General features: G+C 43.3%; 2 protein-coding genes across 20 annotated transcripts in view; one reads left to right on the top strand and one right to left on the bottom strand.

Moving 5' to 3' along the window:
• Nucleotides 1-2,983, top strand: part of PER2 (period circadian regulator 2) — a 51,528-nt gene extending 48,545 nt beyond the window's left edge. For all 18 annotated transcript variants that reach the window (XM_075760950.1, XM_075760946.1, XM_075760954.1 and 15 more), the window contains one exon: nucleotides 544-2,983. In XM_075760950.1, coding sequence (XP_075617065.1) covers nucleotides 544-693 — 150 coding nt within the window. In that variant the 3' untranslated portion in view covers nucleotides 694-2,983. The remainder of the gene's footprint in view (nucleotides 1-543) is intronic.
• Nucleotides 2,984-16,845: 13,862 nt separating this feature from the next.
• On the bottom strand, nucleotides 16,846-19,388 carry LOC142602903 (transcription cofactor HES-6-like). Of its 2 annotated transcripts, XM_075760937.1 has the most exons (4): nucleotides 19,237-19,388; nucleotides 19,071-19,157; nucleotides 18,907-18,988; nucleotides 16,846-18,822 (listed from the first exon to the last, which is right to left on the bottom strand). In XM_075760937.1, the coding sequence occupies exons 1-4, from the start codon at nucleotides 19,315-19,317 to the stop codon at nucleotides 18,389-18,391; spliced, it is 684 nt and encodes a 227-aa protein (XP_075617052.1). In that variant the 5' UTR covers nucleotides 19,318-19,388; the 3' UTR covers nucleotides 16,846-18,388. The 2 variants fall into 2 exon arrangements, with proteins under 2 accessions (XP_075617052.1, XP_075617051.1); XM_075760936.1 differs by having other exon boundaries at nucleotides 16,846-18,988.
• Between the last annotated feature and the right edge of the window lie 646 nt (nucleotides 19,389-20,034).

Raw genomic sequence — 20,034 nt, 5'->3', positions numbered from 1 at the left:
CTTGCAGTTTTATTTTGTTGTCTGTGTGTTTTACTTATTCACGCTCAAATACCTGATTGCATTTTCTTTTCCCTAAGCTTTCCATCATTTGTAGCTTTTATGCATGTTCTCATGTGCAAAGGGAGCCTCTGCATTTGATTATTTGAAAAGTCAGTGTAACAGAATTGTAGTGGAATCCTAATCCTGATGTTAATGTTACTGCAACATTAATATACCATAGCATCCACCTTGTGTAAGCGTACAGCTGCTTCAGTCTCTTAAGCACTGCAACTGGCTTGAATATATTACTGCATGTAAAATGTCAGCATTATAAATGATCTATGACATAATTGCTTCCAGTAGAGTTCTCAAGTACTTGTATTGATTTACTACACATTATAAAATGATTGTCTGTGGGAAAGTTGGGGAGTGGAATATTATCTAGTAGTTGCAGTACAGATGTAAAGGTTCCCTTGGAATTGGACATTGCATGCAAATAGACTGTTGTTTGGAAAAGCTTTTTTTTTTTTTCCTTATGAGTGTTTCTATAATTTTTGTTTTTAGGAATGTATTTTTTGTGAGGACAATATACAAAGCAATTTTTATACGTCATACGATGAAGAAATCCATGAAATGGACCTTAATGAGATGATTGAAGACAGTGGGGAAAACAACTTGGTTTCCCTGAGTCAAGTCAGTGAAGAACAAACATAGCCTTTGAGCCTGTTGTTTTCAAAGCTGCTCCAAAACTACAGTAATGATCCATAAAGGTTTTAATCTTGTATCCAGCAAGATGAATCCAGTTCATAAAAACAAATGTTTTTTCTTGCTCTAGAAGAGTAATTTGTGAATGAATCTCTTTTTAAATGGTGGCAATCTCTTCCCAGTAAGGACATTGTTGAAGATGGTATAGCTTTTCTTTAAAAAAAGAAAGACTCATATTTTGCACTTACATGCCTCAAGTATTTCTTTATAAATGATAGAAACTTTCATTGATGCCTACTGTTTTTTGTAGAGTGGGTTAATGAGTACTGAAAATCCCCTGACGTACATACGGTTCTTCAAATCTCCTTTTGGTAACGATTCAGCATTATAAATTGTTCTAGCAATTTTGCTTAGCGGCTCTTTAGCATTGTTCTTAATATTTGAAGTGGTCCAGCATAGTAGAATAAATAACCTTCAAGCAAGTCAATTCACACTTGCCCTTTTCATACCATCCACTTTGTTTCCTATAGTTTTGAATGTAGGAACCTTTTTTGTCTGAGAAATGTTGAACTAATTTTGTAAGATGGTCTTGAATTAAAACACTTATGTGAATGTGTAAGAAAGTGTAGACGAGTGCTGACAACTTTGTAGCCTTTTATTTAAATGGACACTGCAATACTATGAACTGTTTATTACCTTGAAGCATCATTTCTGAGAATTTATACACAAGAAATCTTTATGCTTAAAGATTTTAAAAACTAAGACTACAGAAGATGACTGCATATGCTCCAGTGACTGTTAGACAAAGCTTGGTATAACTTTAACCTTGATTTCTGATTTGTTCTGTCAGGAAGTTGGCCATCAGTTTTTCCTGTGTGGCTAAACAAACACCAAACTTGTATGTGGCAAGAGAGGATTAGGCATTTCTTGTTATTTGAAGATAGTTCTTAAAGAAGTGATTTTGAGAATAATGTTGACTTTCATTATGTTTAAATTGCATAATCTAAAACTTAGTGTGGCTGGAATCCTTTGCTGTCAAGGATTTAATTTTAATGACTCTGAGATTGTATTGACTTGAATATGTGTACTTTATGTTCTTGTGCTGTTTATACATGTTGGATGTGGGAAGAGAACACAAAAGAGCAACTTTAATATATTGGTTAGTTAAAGGACCTTTAGTTGCAATATTGCTAGATATCATCTGTAGGTCTTGGGGTGAAAAACGTGGAGAAATTCAATTAACTTTGATATGTCTGTCTTAAAATATTTTTCATGGAAACCATTTCCTTTTTTATTAGGATAACATTTCTATTCACTGAAATCAAAGGTTTTTTCCATTCTACAAAAATATTTCTCTTTGCATACAAAGAGGATGTGAAGTTTGATCTGACACCACCAAAAACATGCAGAAGTGACTGGTATTTGCTTAGTGGAAGAAATAATTTGTGTAAAGCAATTAGGTATTAACTGGCCAGTGTCATGAGGAAATTTACATTGGAGACAGGTTCTGCAGATAGCAGAGTGTGTGAACTTGTGAAACAAGTAGAATCACAATTTAAAAAACAAGTATCTTAAATGTAGTGTGAAGCACTACCCAGCAAGATCTGATTCTTGTCTTTAATAGTTTAGCAAGGTCAAACTTAAATATATGTAAATATAAACCGAATGAGAAATTTTAAAATGTTGGTGTTCAAGTCCAATGTATTAAATGTTTAATCATAAATGGAACAGTGCAGCTATACCAACATATTAAATATATTCCATTTTTACATGTAAACACAAAGAGTTTTAATTGGACCAGGGTTTGGGAAAAATAAAAGCTTTATATAAAGGAGTGCATCATAATTATACAAATTATTTTCAGGGACTTCTCAACCACTTTCAACTTATTTGCTTTAGCATGCTTTTTTCTTTTTTCTTTTTTTAAATTTGTTCTCCTTTTTTTTATGACCATCTTGTAACCATAACTTAGTGAAAGGAAGAGAAAAGTATATTTAGAGCATTTTGTGGATGTGCTTACTTATGGACTTAATCTTGCATCCTTAAAGTGTTTGCATTTACAGGGTGGTATTAAAATATTTTCCTGTAACTTTAAATCTACATGCCTCCATTTATAGATAAGATTCTGAAGCTGTAATTTTCCAAACTGTTGTAAGATGATTTATTTGTGATGATGCTTTGTCAACATGTCAACAATGTTTTCTGTACACTGTGCAATATATTTTGGTTTTGCCACTTGTGACTAATTTTTATGACTTTGCTTTTTAGAAAACCGGTAAATAAAACAGATATATTTTTAGTTGCCTTTTTGTTCCTTGAGCCTTCTACTCCATGCAAGAAGCAAAAAATATATGCATTATTGATAGTATGTGAACTGGTATTTCAGACTGAAGAACTCGCAAGCTATGAAGTTAATTGTGTCCTGAAGTAAAATTGTTGCCAGCTTGTCTGACCTGTAAGTCTAGTGGTCAAATGAAAGATTGAATTTTTATATTGTCTAGTTGTTCTGAAAAAGTACAAAGTTACTATCTGAAAGAGCTTATGCAACTGGGTTCTCTGTGCGTTGTTCAAACCCATGAGAAGACACATTGTCCTTTTATTTAATGTCAGCTATGGATACCTCTTCTCCTGCAGCCTGTGGTTTTATACTGGTAGCTTAGAGGTAGAGAATTCCAGTTACGCCCCTTGAATTTGCTTTGTAGTCTTCTGTCATGGTGTGAAGTGTCATGTCTTCCCAGGATTGCTGAAACTCATCAAGCTAGTGTACTTTCCTGTTGATGTTCTTGATATATATTCTGATGCATGGAGAAAGTGGAGAGGCTTGAAGTCTTTCTCACTTTGAGCAGTGATGTAGTTTAGTGGGTGAGGGATGCTGCTTTGGATTGCCCCTCCAGTTTAGGATGTACTCAGGTTATGAGACCCTCATTAGGCCTTTCTTTCCATGACTGCATTTTGATAGGTTTGTAGTTTTTTAAAACAGAACAAGCTAGTGCAAACCCTAGTTTGGTCATGAGGGAACCAGATACTTCTGTGAGCTGCAAAATGAAGGTGTTTCTGTACCACAAAGCAGTTCACTGCACAGGTGAATTGCCTTTACAGCAAGGGTAGAATTGTCATGTCGTGCACTGTGTTGCTGAGATGTGCATTTTAAAGCATGCTTGTTCAACGCGTTCCTTTGAAGTCTTCTGAATTGGCCCTAACTATATGAGTAGTTCTGTGTATGTGAAGTCTGAAAACACTTTTATCCTAATAGCACCTTGGTTCCTTGCTTAGCTAAAGATGCAGAGGAGCGATGTATTGATGAAGCAGTTTACAGAACTACAAATCTGCCATACACAGGGTATCTGTGCAACTCAGCAGAGAAGGTATTGTGCTACATTATGTTTGGATGTAAGTTTTGATATATAACGTTGGGAGAACTGAAGTGCTGCTGATGCAATAAATTACCAGGTAATGTTTCACAGTTATTTCTGCTTCCAGTAATTTTTTGCAGTCATAAATGTAGTAAGAGTACAAGTTAAACGTGGCTTCAGGTATTCACATACTCCTCCTTGGTGATGTGCACTCTGTCAGCGTTCAAAGATAATGGCTTGCTTCACACTGTAGAATTGCTGGGAACTGTCTTTTGTCAGAGAGGGTTTCTCCCACCTCAGTAGCCCCTAGGCGTCACTGGTGTCCTGTGATTCTGTTTGACAGTTTTGCCGCCCCTGTTTTTCTTCTATTGATCTTCTTGTATTTTGGGGCTATTGAGTTTGCTATGACATTATTTGATGTAAAGGGAAAGATCTGTGGCTTGAATTTCAAATAAGATTATGAGAAAACTCATAATGAAGAGTTGTTGGCCTAATGATAGTGAATGTAAATAGAAATTTTCCATTTGGAAAAGGGAAACGGACTACTGAAAAGCATCAGATTTTAGTTTAACAGCTGCCATGAATGTGGAGGGAAAAAAATGCTCTACTTGGTGAGAATTAAGATCCTTGATTGTTCTTTTGTCTCTCTAGCAAGGCTGGAAAGAACATAATGCACTGATAAGCCTCTGACTCAAAGAACAAGGTGAAATGAGTTGCATGCTTCTGGCAAAGTGACAAACGGATGACTTAAAAGGAGAATAACGTTCATAGGTGTCATTTCCAGAAATTCCAGTGTTTACTTGCTCACAAATGGTTAGGAGCTTGAGAAATAATTTGATCTATCGAATGAGGTAATGAACAGCTCATCAGTTCCTTTTTCTTACGGGCTGTGTAAGAGGACAGTATTTCTAGGGGTAGGACACAAGGTGTATAACAACTTTGTCAGTGTGCTTCAACTGATCTCTTAATCATGGGTATTTCTCCTGGCATCTGCTGAAAAAATCAGAGGTACATCAGGCTGCTATGTGCAATAGCAGTGTGTGTGATGGGGTTTCTGTCATTCTAAGTATTTCTGTCCTGAGGTCCACTGTCCTGAGGCACTATGAAAGAGCAGTTCAGGTGGTGGGCCCTTTGCTTTCTGGTATTACTCACAGGATGTGTGTCTATACCTGTAAAAAAAAAAAACCAAAAACAAAACCAAAAAAACCCCAAAACCAAACCCACGCAACCAAAAAACCCCCGCTGTTGTCAGCACTGGATTAACCAAGATGAGCCGTGCTTTGGCAGAACTGTGATGCATTTCCAGTGACGAGTACAGTGATTTCTGTGTAATAAAGAATGGGGAAATGAATAGTAAGACAGTTCTCGAGCATCTGCCAGGTGTAGGTGGCTTGGTGGGGTTGCCTGTACATCATCAGCCTTAGAGAGCCACACTGCTTTGCACTTCGTTTTAACTAGTTGAGACAAATCTAAGGATGGATTAAAATTTCCTGGTATTCCAGGATTTGTCAAGGTGTACTTCTCTCTCTGTAGTCTGTATGTTAATATAGTAAGACTGAATATAGTGAATTTATTGCGCTCTTTAAATTGTGATAATGGTCTAAAAGTAATCTGCTTGTGTTGCTGTTGCACTGTTAACTTCAGAAATTCTACTTCTGTCCAAGAAAGTATTTGCTATACTTTTTTTTTAAATGTATTTGGCCATTACTTGTCTAAAGTAGGTCTGCTGCTTACCCTTCTGTTGTCACCAGCTGACTCCCTTTGAAATCTCATGTGGCCTTTTTGCATAGGGGAAGCAAAAGAAAAACAAACCTGGAAACCAGAAAAAAACACCAGCAAACCAATCATAAAAGTGCTGGATACATTTAAAGCCAACTAGAGAAATACATTTGCTAATCTTTAATTTTCTTAGCTACAGGAAGCAGAAGAAGGTTTGGGTGGCCTGCGCTTGCCCCTGCTCCAATTTAGATGAGTGCTGGGACTGGAGAGGCTCAATTCTGCAGAGCCCTGGTGAGAGACTCAGCTCTTTCAACTTCCCAGGTAAGAGCCACATCCATGATGTGGGTTGTACACCGGCATTTCCACTAATGATTTAATCCGAACCATCTGTCTGTTCTGAATGCTATGACTTGTGCTCCTGCTGACTGCCTCTCCCCAGCTTTTAAGTGTTTGCAGTGTTGTTGGGAGCATGTACAAAATTACTGGAGCATACAAAGACTGAAGTCTGTACATAGATTGGGCTCAGTGCTGTTCTTGCGCTTGGGCTAATAAACTTCTCCCACCTCCCTTAACTTTCAGTTTGAATTTTTAATACTGACAAATCTGTCTTTCCATATTTTGGAAGACTCTTTTTTCCATGCTTCAGTTGCACTTCTAAATTTGGTAAAACCAGAGGTTTATGATGGAAACCATTAATTATACTGCAGACTAACTTCTTTGTGCTAAGCAATCAGGAGTGGCAATAGCTGCAATGCAGAGGTACTGTTGCTTCTAGAGTCCTAAAACGTGTAGTTTGTTTCTGCAGCAAGACAGAATTCTACGAAATGAAATAACACCTTGTTATTTTTCTCTTGTAGCAACATGTGTAACTTACTAAACTAACCAGTAGATTTTAGTATCAGACAATATTTAAGTGAACTTTGTTGTATTCTTTTATTGCGTAATAGCTATCTGCTAGAATTGTTTTTCTTCCTCTTTGGGTTAAATGAAATTTTCATTTATTTAAAAAAAAATTAAAAAAATAAAAATCTCTCTAGGAAATAATGGAGTTGAAGAAAAATATGTGTCTGCATCAGGGCGTGGAAAACCCAAGAATGACCTGAAACCAGCCTGGCTGCGGGATGATCTCCAGAGTGCTGTGGCAGGCTCGGTAACAAGCCCAGCCCTCGAACTGAGCTCCGCAGGCTCCAAGGCTGCTCTGCCTGTGCTTTCAGGCCCTCATACTGAGACTCAGTTACCAGCCTAGGGCCAAAAGCAGCATCTTAAGTATTGCAATTTGTGCATTTAAAAAAAGCATATGGTGTGACACAATGCAGAAAGAAGTGACAATGTGAAGAATGTGGTGATCAGGAGTTACTGCTGATGTCTATATGCAGTTGTTTTTATGTGCCCCTCCTTTTTGTGTTCTGAAGAGCTGCTGCCTGCCTGTGAATAGTGAAGACTTTGTCCCAGCTGCTCTGTGCAGGGCCGGGAGGGAAGAGGAGGATGGGGAGGAGTGCCTTCTGTTCAGATCTGATTTCTAGGAAGATGCATTCCTAAACTCCACCTCCCTGCCTGCTGCTGAAGATTGGAAGACTTTTGTTCACTGCTGGTTGCCTTGAAGCTCTCTTTTTGCCTCCCCTCCTTTGAGACAAATCCAATAATATATATATATATATTTGTATATTTTAGAGTTGTGTTGAAATTTGTAACTCCCGAAATCATATGGCACCAATGAAGGATTCCCACATTAGGTAAAGAACTCAGAAATTCTTCTTCCATTGTCTTAGTTATGCACATACAAAAAGATGGTTACCAAACTACTTCGAATGGAGGCTCCTAGAGCTTTGGATGTAGTCAGGCAGTGTATTTAATATTCTTTTAATAATAATTACCTTGTGTTACATGAGCAGTGAATTTAAAGGAGATCAACTATAAAGACCTGATTATGAAAGCACTTATACACAACATTGTTTTATAAGTCCTATCAGTCCATGTAAGCGCTTTTCCTTGTATATACTCTGCCATTATGAGGTGATGATTAAGTCTTAAATTTAAGTAGAATTTTCAGTGATTTCTGGTTTGGATTTTTGAGGGAAATCTGTTTGGCTTTTTTTTTTTTAAAAAAAAGTTTGCCTGATAGTCTATTAGCTAACAGATTAGCAAAATAAAGGTGTCTGTATCCTAATCTGAGTAAACCAGTTATAGTCTTGAATCAGTGTCACAGCAGAATGATTGAACCTGACTGCAAACTGTAAATGGTTTTACAGATTTCACTTACTGACAGAATTAGCTTGATGAAGTGATATATGACTGCTTTTGTCACCTAATTTAGTGTTCATAGGCCTGTGAAGTTTATGGTGTTAACTTTTACTCATTATGCTGACAACAGTGGCTTTACAGGTAGAGTCTTTTTGAATGTATTTGACAGGATCAAAGGGTCCAAATGCTCAGGAAGTTGTTGAACGGTGACACTGCCCATAGTGCTTTCCGAGGGGGCAAACTGAAGTAATGCAGTTGGTTGGGATATCTTGGCCACCGTAATGTAAATTCTCCATGTGTCTGAATGAGCTGGCAGTAAATTAGGTCCAGGAAGCGCAGCAGTGCGATCTAACTTGTTTTAAGAAGTACCTATAAACGGAGATGGTATTTATCACCTAGTTGATTTATACAGTCTAACTTGTTTATTCAAGCATTTCCAAAGAAGTCTTTTCAAATTTTCAGATATAAAATTTGTTTTTTCAGTTGAGAGGAAGGTGAGTGAAAAATCTGTATTATTTGTTCTGCAGGACTGTTCCCGGGAATACGGACGATAACAGCCTGCCCCAAACTTCGCAGACTTCATGAATACACACGGTAGTGACTTGAAGCTGATTGCTAAAACTTACTGTGAGTAAATTGCTGTAATTAAATGTATCCACAGCCTTCCAAACATTGTGTGTTGCCATACCTCTAAGCCTCCTAGATAAGACAAGGTTTGACTCTGACACCTGGGCTATATATAGAAGGTGACAGTTTGCTGCTCTGGAAACATTTGGGTTGTTGCGCTCTGGTTTGTGACTTTGGTGAAAGAATTGGAGGAAGAGGATAATAACACAGTTCCAAAGGGCACTGCCTCTTCTTTGAAATCGTTTAACACTACCTCTTTAAAAATAGTTTTATCAACAGCAAAACAGAATTTTATTTTTCTCTGGGTGAGATGTAGCGGTTCCTTGTCAGAGAGAGAATTTGAGAATGAGATGAAGACGAATGTCTCCTGAGTCATGTGGCTATTTGGACCTTTAACAGTTAAACTGAATGGAGAAGGGGAGCTGTTAAAATACAGACGGAAAAGGAAGGCACAGGGTTAAATCTGTGTGCCTCCATAAGCTGTGACCATAACAAATGAGAAAGTTCTCAAAACGGGGAAGGTTGGAATTGTCCTGTGTCTAGACAAAAAGAAGAAAAAAAAAAAAATTTGAGGAGGAGAGAGAAAAGTGATGTTTAGAGCTTTTGGCAAAAGAAGCTACGGCTGCAGAGCCCAGCCCCACGAAGGGCTGTGCTCACCTGGGTTGTCTGCTGGCTATGTTCCTGAATTGTCAGTGTCTTGGTATAGATTTGAACTCTAAGGTAACTTTTAGAAACTGAGTCAAGTCAAAATTATGTGTCCAGACACTTCAGATTTTGGTATCTTTGAAAACCAAAACTCAAATAAGTAATTGGGCCATTTGAACCCATCTGTGTTTTTATTCAGAGCAGTGTGTAAAATAAGTTTATTCTTAAACAGCTTCTTAATATTAAATGTTCTCTAAAAACCAGTAAGTACAAAACAAGTAAAAATGATACTCTTTTGTTTCAGGGGAAGGACAGGGGAAGTGGAAGCCCTTCCGCTTCTGAAGGTGCATTTTTTTTTTTTTTTTATTATTTCTTGCTGCTCAGATGCCATGGTTACAAGCACTGCGGAAAACAAAACAGTGGCACCAGGTAGGCTCCCCTGCTGTTTTCCAGCAGCCTGGTTTCTCTGCCCACTGATGGGATTCTAACAGGAAATGGAGCAAGGCTGAACACTGATGCCTTTCAGCAACAGTAAGGACCAGATGTCAAAAGCTTCTAATTTGGGCTAGAGAGCCAAATCCTCCCCATTACATTGTAGGATTCTGTGACATTTCTGGGGGAAATGTATTGTGAAAAACAGTTTTGTTTTGGTTTCTCATCAACAAGAAATGAAGGAAAGCTGAAAGCAATACACTTAGTTGGAGACTTCCCCACAAACTGATGGACTTTCCCAGAAGTCATGAAACAAACTGGGATCCACAGCTAAATCCCTTCTTCCTTGGCCAACCATCACTGTTTCCTTGTGGCAAGGACCTGTTTGTTACAGGTGATTCAATGTGTTGAATGACTGTGTAGTGACTGTCTGTATATGCTGTATTGTAAAAGTAACTATAACAGACAGATTGCAAGACTAAAGAGTTCACCTGTTTTTGTGTATACAAGATTTAAAAGTACTTGGCATGGCATCTAATGTATTCCAGGAGGGAGGTAATACTGGAGAATTCCTTTGGTATTGCCATTTCCCTAAAGCAGACAGGCAGTATGCTTGGAAGCGTGTTATTTAGGAGCAAAGGGGGAAGAACAAAAAACCCAGAACCAAACCAAATAATGCTTGAATGCATGTCACTTTTTTTGTCTTTCCTGATCTTTTTATTTTACATGACACTGATCATGTTTGTTTGCATATTTCATTTCCCATCTGGCCTATGTCATTTACATCTATTAATTTTACATGCATGTGTGTGGCGGAGTCAGAGTGGTCATTGCTGGGCTGGCCAAGGAGACCTTGTCTCTGAACTGCTCAGGGTTGCATGGGACTTAGAAAACCTGTGTGAGTGACCAAATAATACAAAAAGAGAGAGCATGTGCATCTGTCATTCACCCTAGCTACATCAACACTTGCTATTTATGCAAAACCTTAATGTTTTACCCAGTACCTGAGCCTCATATTTTATTCATAGGAGACTTCAGAACATAAATTTTGAGGAGGGTTGTGTAACTGTATAAACCCACAAAAGACGGGCAAGTTGTTGGCAAATTTTCTTTTTATCTCCTCTTTCCCCCTCAAAAAACCCTGAGATAATACTTCTCCCTTCTTTGTGAAGCCTTGCTAGAACTACACAAGAGCAAAATATTATTAGTTGTTGTTATAACAGCTGGCACATCAGAATAATAATATTTTTGTTGCATCTTTAAACTTAAATAAATAAATCCCAAGGTCTTAAAGCAAGCAGATAGATGTTACTACTTGTCCTCCCTGGAAATGTAGCCAATAGACCTTCTAGCAAAAAGCTGAGAGATAAGAATCTCATTGGTGGGTTTTTGTGTGTTTTGGTTGGTTGTTTTTTTTTTTAAGGGGTTCAGGGAATAGATTATAACTTCACAAGTAGAGGAGTGGTGCTTCTGGGAAGGAACAGGGGTGGGAACAGACTCCTAAGTAAGCACAGAGCATCAGGATCTTGAGGTTTTGCATTGTATTTTGAAGACTCCCTTTGTCACTGGAGTTTTCAAGCCTTGGAACGACACTGGTTCAGCGTTGGCTAAAAGGATGTGAATCATCTTTCCTGCTTCCTGCAGCAATTGAAAGTGCAGTCAGTCCCACTGTTCCTGAGTCACCCTGACTGTGCTCTGTGACGGCCAGCGTGGTCACTGCTAAGCAGCCAAGTGCTGCTGATAACACACCGCAGCGGAAAAGCAGCTGCATAGACCTGTTGGTTGGCTTGGTTGTCCCTGTTGGCTGTATTAACGGTGCTGTTCTGGCCAGCTGCATCTGTGCATACGAACAGGGCACGTAAGGCATGATGTAGGGGTAATTGTGCCGTTTGAGTCTTACAACCTTCTTTTTGAGACCAGGTACATTCAGGAGCTTTCCAAATTATGTGTCACTTCATATAAAGCTTTCCAGGATCTAGAGGACATCCTGGGCATCCCAAAGCTCCCAGGAGCACATCATTGCTTGCTTGTAGGTTGCTTCTCTGGACTTCTCTGGGATCTTGTGTTGTCTTATTAAGAAACTGCTGGTTCAGTGGAGGGCTTAATGAGTGGGAGGCTTGCAGCTGCTGTGAGAGTAGCAGCTACTCAGTAGAGATTTGCTCCTAGATTTTGGTAAGAAGCTGTGCACTCTCTCTGCCTGGATGAAGGGATTCAATTACACTTGTTTTCTGACTGGTTCATCCACTCATGTGAAGAACAGGAAGAACCTGAACCAAGCTCAGATGTGTGTGTATATAGTCTTGGACTCCCGGTACTCTGCAGGCATCATCTGAGGGTCTGCTGAGTGGCAAAGGAATCTGTGTATGTTGTTTTGGAAGGAGGCAATGTGTAGGCAGATACCACCTGTGTTGGGGGTCTGCTGTGAGTAATGAAGACACACTTGTTTTATGAAGGCTGGTTGTACACACCAACCAGCATTTGCAGGCCCAAAGGATGCAAATTTGCTAGAAACTTGTGTGATTCGGGCCTTTGTGAGGCATATGGGTGCTGTGAACAACCTCTCTGAGTTGGTAGAAAAGTTTGATGGGGCTGATAATGGAGGTGATGTCTCTTCTGTGTGTGTCTTGTGTGATTTGGGAGCCTACAGGAAAGATCGTGAGGGACTGTTTATGAGGGAGTGTAATGACAGGATAAGGGGTAATGGATTCAAGCTGAAGGAGGGTCGATTTAGATTAGATGTTAGAAAGAAATTCTTTACTGTTAGAGTGGTGAGGCACTGGAACAGGTTGCCCAGAGAGGTTGTGGAGGCCCCATCCCTGGAAGCGTTTAAGGTCAGGTTGGATGAGGCTTTGGGCAACCTGGTCTAGTGGAGGGTGTCCCTGCCTGCAGCAGGGGTGTCGGAACTAGATGATCTTTGAGGTCACTTCCAACCCAAACCATTCTATGATTCTGTGATTCTGTGATTTTCCCTCCACCCCACCCAATCTGTGGAACACCACAGCAAAGGCTGTTGCATGGTGACAGCAGAAGGGATTTTATCGTATGTTGCTTAGCACAGGTTAGTTCTGGTAAAGTCAGTTTAGGGAGAATGAAATTCTATGGTTTTGCTAGTGTGCCTGTCGGTCATGAACAGTCCAAACCCCAAAACACAGTGAGTCTTCCGCAGCGGGCCACCAGAAGGTGAAACCCATTTTGAAACATGTAGCTGAGCGGATATGCAGGTTCCATGCAATGCCCAGTAATTTCCCTTTCCCCTCAATGGACACATGATTTCAAGGATACTTTTAAAGTGTGCTTTTTGGTGGTAATTTCAAATTAGGCTGTTCTACTTTGTACTTAAATGGTCCAGGATCTTTGCAGAGTTCAGCTGGGGGAGGCTGAATCTAGACAATTCCTGAAGCTCTCTGCAAATGTATGTTTGAAGGTGCCCTAGGTCTGCGTACTTTCCCAGATCCAAAGAAAAACTACTCACTGTGCTTTCAACCTATATGTTAGCCTGAGATCAATGTGAAAACTAAAAAAAAAAAAAAAAAAAATCCCACAAATTGAGGTAATTTTATACTTAAGAAATATAAGGCCAGAAGGCATCAGCTAATATAATTGCTTGCACGTTATTGCTTTACTATGTTGTTTTTGTTTGTAACCAAAGCAATTTGTATTTGCTTCTGGAAAGAGAGTCTGTCTCACTTGGCCTGATGACATTAAGAGAAAGGAAATTCATGGCTTCTTCTAGTGTTTGATTTCAATCTTTTTCCTTCTCATTTCAAACAGCGTGGACTCACTATCTAGCTCTTGGCATTTAAGGCTCTACTTTATTGCATTAAAAGACTTTTTGAACCCATGACTTACCAGCTGAGGAAGTGAGCAGTATAACATATGTGTAATATAACATATGCAGTATAACTAATCAAATCACCCTCAATCATCATCTTGTTTAACTAAATTAAGCTTAAAGTCTCTTGCTGTAAGGTGTATTTTCATGTTTGAATGTTCTCTGCACCAGCTTTGATTTTTATTTAACCTTCTTAAAATGCAGTGCAATGAGTTGCACTTGCTGAAAACAATAATGAAACGCTTATGTTGTATAGGGAGCTAAAAATCCCATGGAAGGAGAGAGACTGTTTTTTCTCCTTTTCTTTTTCTTTAGCTCAGCTCGTGCAGAAGCCTGAGAGGCTCAAAGTGCACAATTTCATGACACTATCCATTTAGCTAACTATGGGCTTGGGAAATCTCTGTAAGAAAGAGTATAAATGCAACTTGGAACCAGGGATCTCATGCAAGAAAATGAAAGTATGCCTTAGGAAGCAGAGGAAGGATAGGCTTCTGGTTAAGCCCGCCAGATTGGTGAATTGGTTTGATCCTTGAGTTTACCATGTGCTTCCTGCGTGACCTTGCTCAAACCATTGGGCCCATCTGTGGGACAAGAAGACAGTCTCCTCCCAGGTCCCATCCATACTGGCTTGTGTGTTTCCGTGGTCCAAGTGAGCACGGCCCAAGCCGTGGCTGCTGGGCCAAACTCAGCAGGGGACATGCTGTTTGCCCCAGTTGTTTTCATCAGCGGAGGGAAGGAAGAGCTGCTTGGGTAAAAGTCTTGTTGTGTTCCAAAAGCTGAACACCAAATCTGTAAACCCCACGTGTCCGCAGCCATGTCCCTGCAGGGCAGAGGAGTAGTTAGGGTTGGAGACCTGCTTATGTGTGCGTGTGTCTGCACATAGCTGATGCTTGGAGATGGGGCCACAAATTGGGAAATCTTAAAAATGGGCTTCAGCAGCTGGAGATGTCAAGACTGGGTGGCTCTTTGGGGATTTTATCTGCAGAGAGTTTACCGTGGTGTGGCAAGGTTCTGGATGTCAGGATTAACCAACAGTCATCCCAGCACATTTCTTATAGAAATAAATCCTCCGTTTTTGTGATTAGTTTCAATACAATTCTGCTAATAACACAATCTTGGATGGTAAAAATGTAAGTTTTCTGTGTTATAGACAGGAATGAACTATCTACTTAGCAGGACTTTCCCTCTCATGATATCCACATGCCTCCACTACCCTACTGCTGAGGGCTGAACTGAGTTTTTATTTTTCTGTGTTAATTTTTAATTGGAATACAGACTGAAAGATTTATTTATTTGGAGGGGAAAAATTTGCAGAGAGCTACATGGTATGTGCTAGTGGGAGATAAAGGAAGATGTAAGTTGATTTGGAGAACGTGAAGGCTTGATCTTGCATCCTGGCCAGAGAGCTCGGACAAAAGACCTGGTACGTGTTGCCAAGAGGTTAGGAGGAGGTTTGAACTGTAAGGCTCCCAGCTGACCTGGTCTAACAAGGAGCAATTTTCCCCTGCAACAGGTGTGAGTGACTGACATGCAAAGAGACAGGAAAATGAGCCTTTCTTTCTATTATTCTGCAACTGCATATCAAACGAGAGTCCTCCTCTTAGTGTGCTGCTCCTCTCTCCTTTTACAAGGCAGTGTGTTGTCAGATCAGATAGTCTGTTTGTATTACTTTGGAATGGAAAAGAATAAAGGCAGTTTCTATAAAGAAGGACTTGAAAAGGCTTCACTGGTTTTGCATCAGAGCTGCTGAAAACCTTCCTCCTCCCTCCCCCCTTCCCCAGTCCCACCCCCGAAATGCTCACCTCTTCCTGCCTTTGTCAGGGAAGTGTCAGATTTGACACCTTTGCAGTAAGGTACAGAAATGCAAATGGAGAAATCCAGCAACACCTAATCAGAGGATGTAAACTTTCTGTGAACCTAATTTGTGGATTTAAAAGGAGGAAAAAAAAAAAAAGGCCTTATTGCTAACACATTTCTAAAATGCTTTTCCCACTTTTTAAAAAATTCCTAATAGGACTGGTTTGACCTGGCTTTTTCTTTTCAGCTAATACAGGACTGAAGTGCACAGCGGAAAGACCTATTACCCCTCTGCTGTGGCTCTTCCTATCCATCCCAGCTTTGGGGGGGCAGCTGGCCAGGCGGCCGTGGCCAGGGAGCTCTCAGCCCCTCTGCGTGATTTCTTCTGCAACAGCGGGGATGGGACGTGCCCCGGTCTCCAGCCCTGTGATGGCAGATGTGCAGGGAGCTGTGTGGGCCCACGAGCCCATGAGGGTTACCCTCAGCGTGGGAAGCACTTACACAGAAGTGGGAAAGGGAGCAGGTAAATGGTCTCTGATTCTCCAAGGCCAATACAGGAAAAGTTAAGTAGCACATCTGCAGTGCTGCTTAACAGGGAGGACTTTGTTATTAGACCCCCAAATCCACTGCTGAACCAAAGGTGGCACTTCTATGTTGACTCTTGGCTGTATTTCTGTCACTGAAGTGTCAGGATTTGCACTTGTTTTCACAGGAGCGTTACAGAAGAGCCCTAACCCGGGGGTCTTTCATCTCATGGAAATGAAGCCAAGCCAAGCTGCCTCCGGTGTTCCTGCAGCAGCAGAGTGGCTGAAGCGGCCATGCCAGCCCAGGAATGGCCTTGGATGTCACACCTGAAGACAGCTCTCTCAGGTAAGTGTCTGCAGCCCAATGCTGCTCTGTGTGTCTGTGTGTGTGCTGCTGTGAGCCACAGGCTGGGCCATGGCTGCTGTTGTCATGTTAAGGAAATGTGCTGTGGCTTTACCCCTCTCTTGAGAGGGCCTGACAAACATGGGGTGTGTTCTAGGTGTTAAAAGCAAGGAGCTCTGTCTTAGCGCGGCAGGGTAATGTACTGTGATGTGTAGTGTGAACTGCCCTTGGTGACTGTGCAAGGTATTGTTATCTAGGCTAATTAAGCAGAAGTGGAGAGTGAAGTATCAACTGTGATACCTAGGGGAAGTAGCTTTATAAGAAATAAATCTGGCCTTGTGCTGGTGCTAGAGAGGTGCAGGCTCAGTCCGAGAGGTCATCTTGTGTGTAGGGTGTTACTTTTAGTGCAAGTGTTCCCCAGGCTTCTCCTTCATTTACACTTCAAAACACTAACTTCCCTCCCTAAAACAGAAAGGTCACTACAGAAGCTCTCACCTTCCTCTGCTGAGCTGGTTATTGCCCTTCTCCCCTGAGTTCAAAGGGAATTCAGCACAAAAAGGGATAAGAACACACATTCAAATCTGGACATGTTTGAATAAGAACATCTACCCCAGGTAACTTAAAGAAAAGTACAAAGGAGAGGTCTTACCAGTATCTTAGTTTCCATTTTTATTATTTCATGAGGTTGTTAACAAAAGTAAGTTACATGTCTAGTCCCTTGGTAGTTAGGTTGTTTCCTTTCTTGCTTGTTCTATGTTTGGGAACTTCCATGTATTAAGCAACTTTACAATTGGTTTTTTGTTTTTCTCTTTACAATGGCAGCTCTCTGAAAGGTATTATCACAGCATAAATAACCTGGCATCTCTCAAAAGTAGGAACAGGGGAGGTGTCAAACCTCATGTACAATAATGCTGAGGTTCCCCCCCAGCCCCCTAGAAACTTTTTTTTTTTATAGTTTCTAAATCCATTGCATACTCTTCAATTTTGCATTCAAGAGAGGAAAAAAAATAAACAAAAACCCCAAACAAACCACTCTGAACAACTAAACCAAACTCAACCCCCCTGTGAAGTCATGCTCCAGGCCAGGATTTGCCTGGTACTTCTGAAGTCAGGACTGCAGCTGTATGAGCAACACCTTCAGATGGGAGATCAAGTAGCATAGGTTTGAGACTGGCATCCAGCTAGTCTAACCAAGAAATCTGTGGCCCAAGATCACCAGTATGACCTTGCCTGCTGGAAGAACTTAAGTGTCTTCTAGTATTAAATAAAAGAAATATTTGAATGCCAATACTTGAGCTAAACAATGCTTAGTACAAATAAGTGCTTAATTACCAGCATTGTTTCCACAACAGATAGATGCTTTTAACAGGGAACTGTATTTTTAATTTTTAAACCAATTAGAAGTGCATCACACTCCAACACGTGCAATCAGTTGTGAATTCAGTATTTATTAAAGATTAAAAATAAAAAGAACATTTGACACCCTAATATACATTAAGTCACAATAAACTCAAATGTGCTAAAAGCAAAATGTGCATAAAGACACTCATTTCTAAAAGGCACCCTGCCACCAATATCTTTTAATGTTCGTCTAATTCAAACAGGTTTCTAGTTTTCTCTTCCTTCACTGAAGGCGAGACGCTAGACTGCTACCGAGTAGAGATGCTAACCACACCAACCCCTTTCAGGGATCTTTGCTATCACTAGAACACTTAAAACCGCACATGCAGACTTATCAGAGCTTCTCATGGAGTTAACTGTCATGATTTAAAATGCACAAGGGCTTTTTTCTTAAAGAGAAAAAGGTAGTGATATTTGGGCCACTTATAAGGGCCAAGAGAAAGAGACAGGGCTATAAAATAACTGCTGTGTGTCCACCAAAGAGCTTTGCTACTACAAGCGAACTCCCTCCTTCCCCCCATCCCCTCCCCAACCTCTCATAAAAACAACCCCTAAAGTTACAAAATGCCACACACACGCACACACACATACACAGGGATGAAATGTTAACACGTTTAGCTATTAGCCTGTCAGGGCATGACAGCTTAAGAGTGCCATAGATGCAGTCCCAGAACGCAGCCATGCCAGCCGCACGCATGCTGGCGGTCCCCCCGTGCTGCTTGGAGGAGCATGGGGCCGGCTGCTCTCCCCGCTATAGGTAGGTCTGCGTTGACTCCGGCGCGCTCCTCTGTTACCAGGGTCTCCACATCGATTTGGGTAAGCTAGGCGAAGGCAGGCCCTGCGTCCGGGACGCGTCCAGTCCGTCAGTGGAGGTCTGGCCCGGCTCGGCCTCCGCCTCGTCCGAGTCGGAGCAGGTCTCTTCGCTGGGGGAGGGCGAGGGTGCCGAGGCAGGGAGAGCCAGGCCCGGGGGGGCCTCGGCCGCCGGGGACAGCGCCTCGCCGCCGGGCCAGGGGCCGAGGGCCGGATCTGCCAAAACGTCCGCGATCAAGTCCGGGAAGCCGCCCTCGTTGAGGGGCATGGACTCCAGCAGGTGGTTGAGCAGCTCGGCGGCCGTGGTGGCGTCGATGCCGGGGCAGCTGGAGACGAAGGTGTGCACCTCGTGCATGCACTGGATGTAGCCGGCGGCGAAGCGCTCGCTGGCTTCGCGGTGCAGCCGCCCGCCCTCTGCGCCGCGGGAGACAGAGAGGGGAGCGGGGTGAGGCGCGGGCCGGGCCGGCCCCCCGCCGCCACCGCCCCGCCGGCACTCACCGAGGGAGCGGCGCTCCAGCACGGCCTGCACCCGCCGCACCGTCAGCTCCAGCACCTCCGCGTTCTCCAGCTTCGCCTGAAACTAACCCGGGGCGCCGCGGCCGTCAGCACGGCCCCGGGCCCCGCCGCCCAGCATCGGCCCGGCCCCCGCCCCGCAGCCTCACCTCGCTGTCGGCCAGCAGCAGCCGCAGCTCCTGCAGGCTCTCGTTGATCCGCGCCCGGCGCTTCTTCTCCACCAGCGGCTTCCTCGTCTGCGGGGACAACAGCGCCGTCAGCCCGCCGTCCGCCCGGCCCGGCCCCGCCCGCCGCGGCGGCGCCCCTGTGGCTCACCTTCCTGTCGGCCCTGGGCTCCGCGCAGTCCTCGTCCCCCCGCGGCGGGCGGCCCTTGCCGGGCCGGAAGGAGGGCGCCATGGCGCGGCGCGGCGGACCCGCTCGGCTCCGCTCCGCTCCCCTCCGGCGGCTCCGTTCAGCTCGGCTCCCCGCCCCGCGCCGCTCTACTTATACCCTCTGATTTGCATGTCAATGAGCCCATTGGCCGCGCCGCGCGGGCAGCCGCCGGAGCGTTGGCCGAACGGGCCAATGGAAGGCGGGCGCTTTGTCCGCGCCGGGGCGGGGGAAGGGGGGCGCGCGCCGCCGAGCCCGTGGTTGCCGTGGGCCGCCGCGCTGCCCGCAGGCCCCTGCCCGCATTGTTGGCCCGGCCCGGGGCGGGCACGGCTCCGCCGCCCGGCCCGGCTCTGCCTTCGCTCCCCGGGGCTTGTCACGGCCTGGACAGCAGGGCGGAGGCTGGCAGGGCCCGGGGGGCCGGGGGCCGTGCCCCCTGTCTGCAGCGTGGCAGCTCCCGCTGCGGCCTCGAAGCGCTGGGGCACGTCGGTCACCTCCAAAAACCCCCACCCCGAAACCCCCAGCCATCCGCCATCTGCGTGGTCAAAGGCTTAGAAAATGGCTGTGTGGGGGTTCTGTGCATCGCCTCGAGAGCGTGCTTGAGTCCATCGATGCCCCTCGCTGCCAGCCGCGGTTACGGCCGTGGGCAGGGACGGCCGGGCGTGAAAGGGGCTGATGCATCCCCCAGCGGGGCAGAGCGGGCACAGCTGGGGAGGGGTCCGGGTCCCCATCCAAATGGGGATCCCC

Source organism: Balearica regulorum, chromosome 9, assembly GCF_011004875.1.
Source record: "Balearica regulorum gibbericeps isolate bBalReg1 chromosome 9, bBalReg1.pri, whole genome shotgun sequence".
In the NCBI taxonomy this organism is placed as follows: Eukaryota; Metazoa; Chordata; class Aves; order Gruiformes; family Gruidae; genus Balearica; species Balearica regulorum.
The sequence above is the reverse complement of the archived record's forward strand: the minus strand, read 5'-3'. Positions and strand labels throughout refer to the sequence as shown.

Excerpts from the sequence above, each read along its gene's own strand:
- LOC142602903 (XM_075760936.1), bottom strand. The coding sequence starts at position 19,317 with ATGGCGCCCTCCTTCCGGCCCGGCAAGGGCCGCCCGCCGCGGGGGGAC. Across the intron at positions 19,158-19,236 it reads AGCCCAGGGCCGACAGGAAG|ACGAGGAAGCCGCTGGTGGA; the intron begins GTGAGCCACAGG and ends TTGTCCCCGCAG. Across the intron at positions 18,989-19,070 it reads TGCTGCTGGCCGACAGCGAG|TTTCAGGCGAAGCTGGAGAA; the intron begins GTGAGGCTGCGG and ends GCCCCGGGTTAG.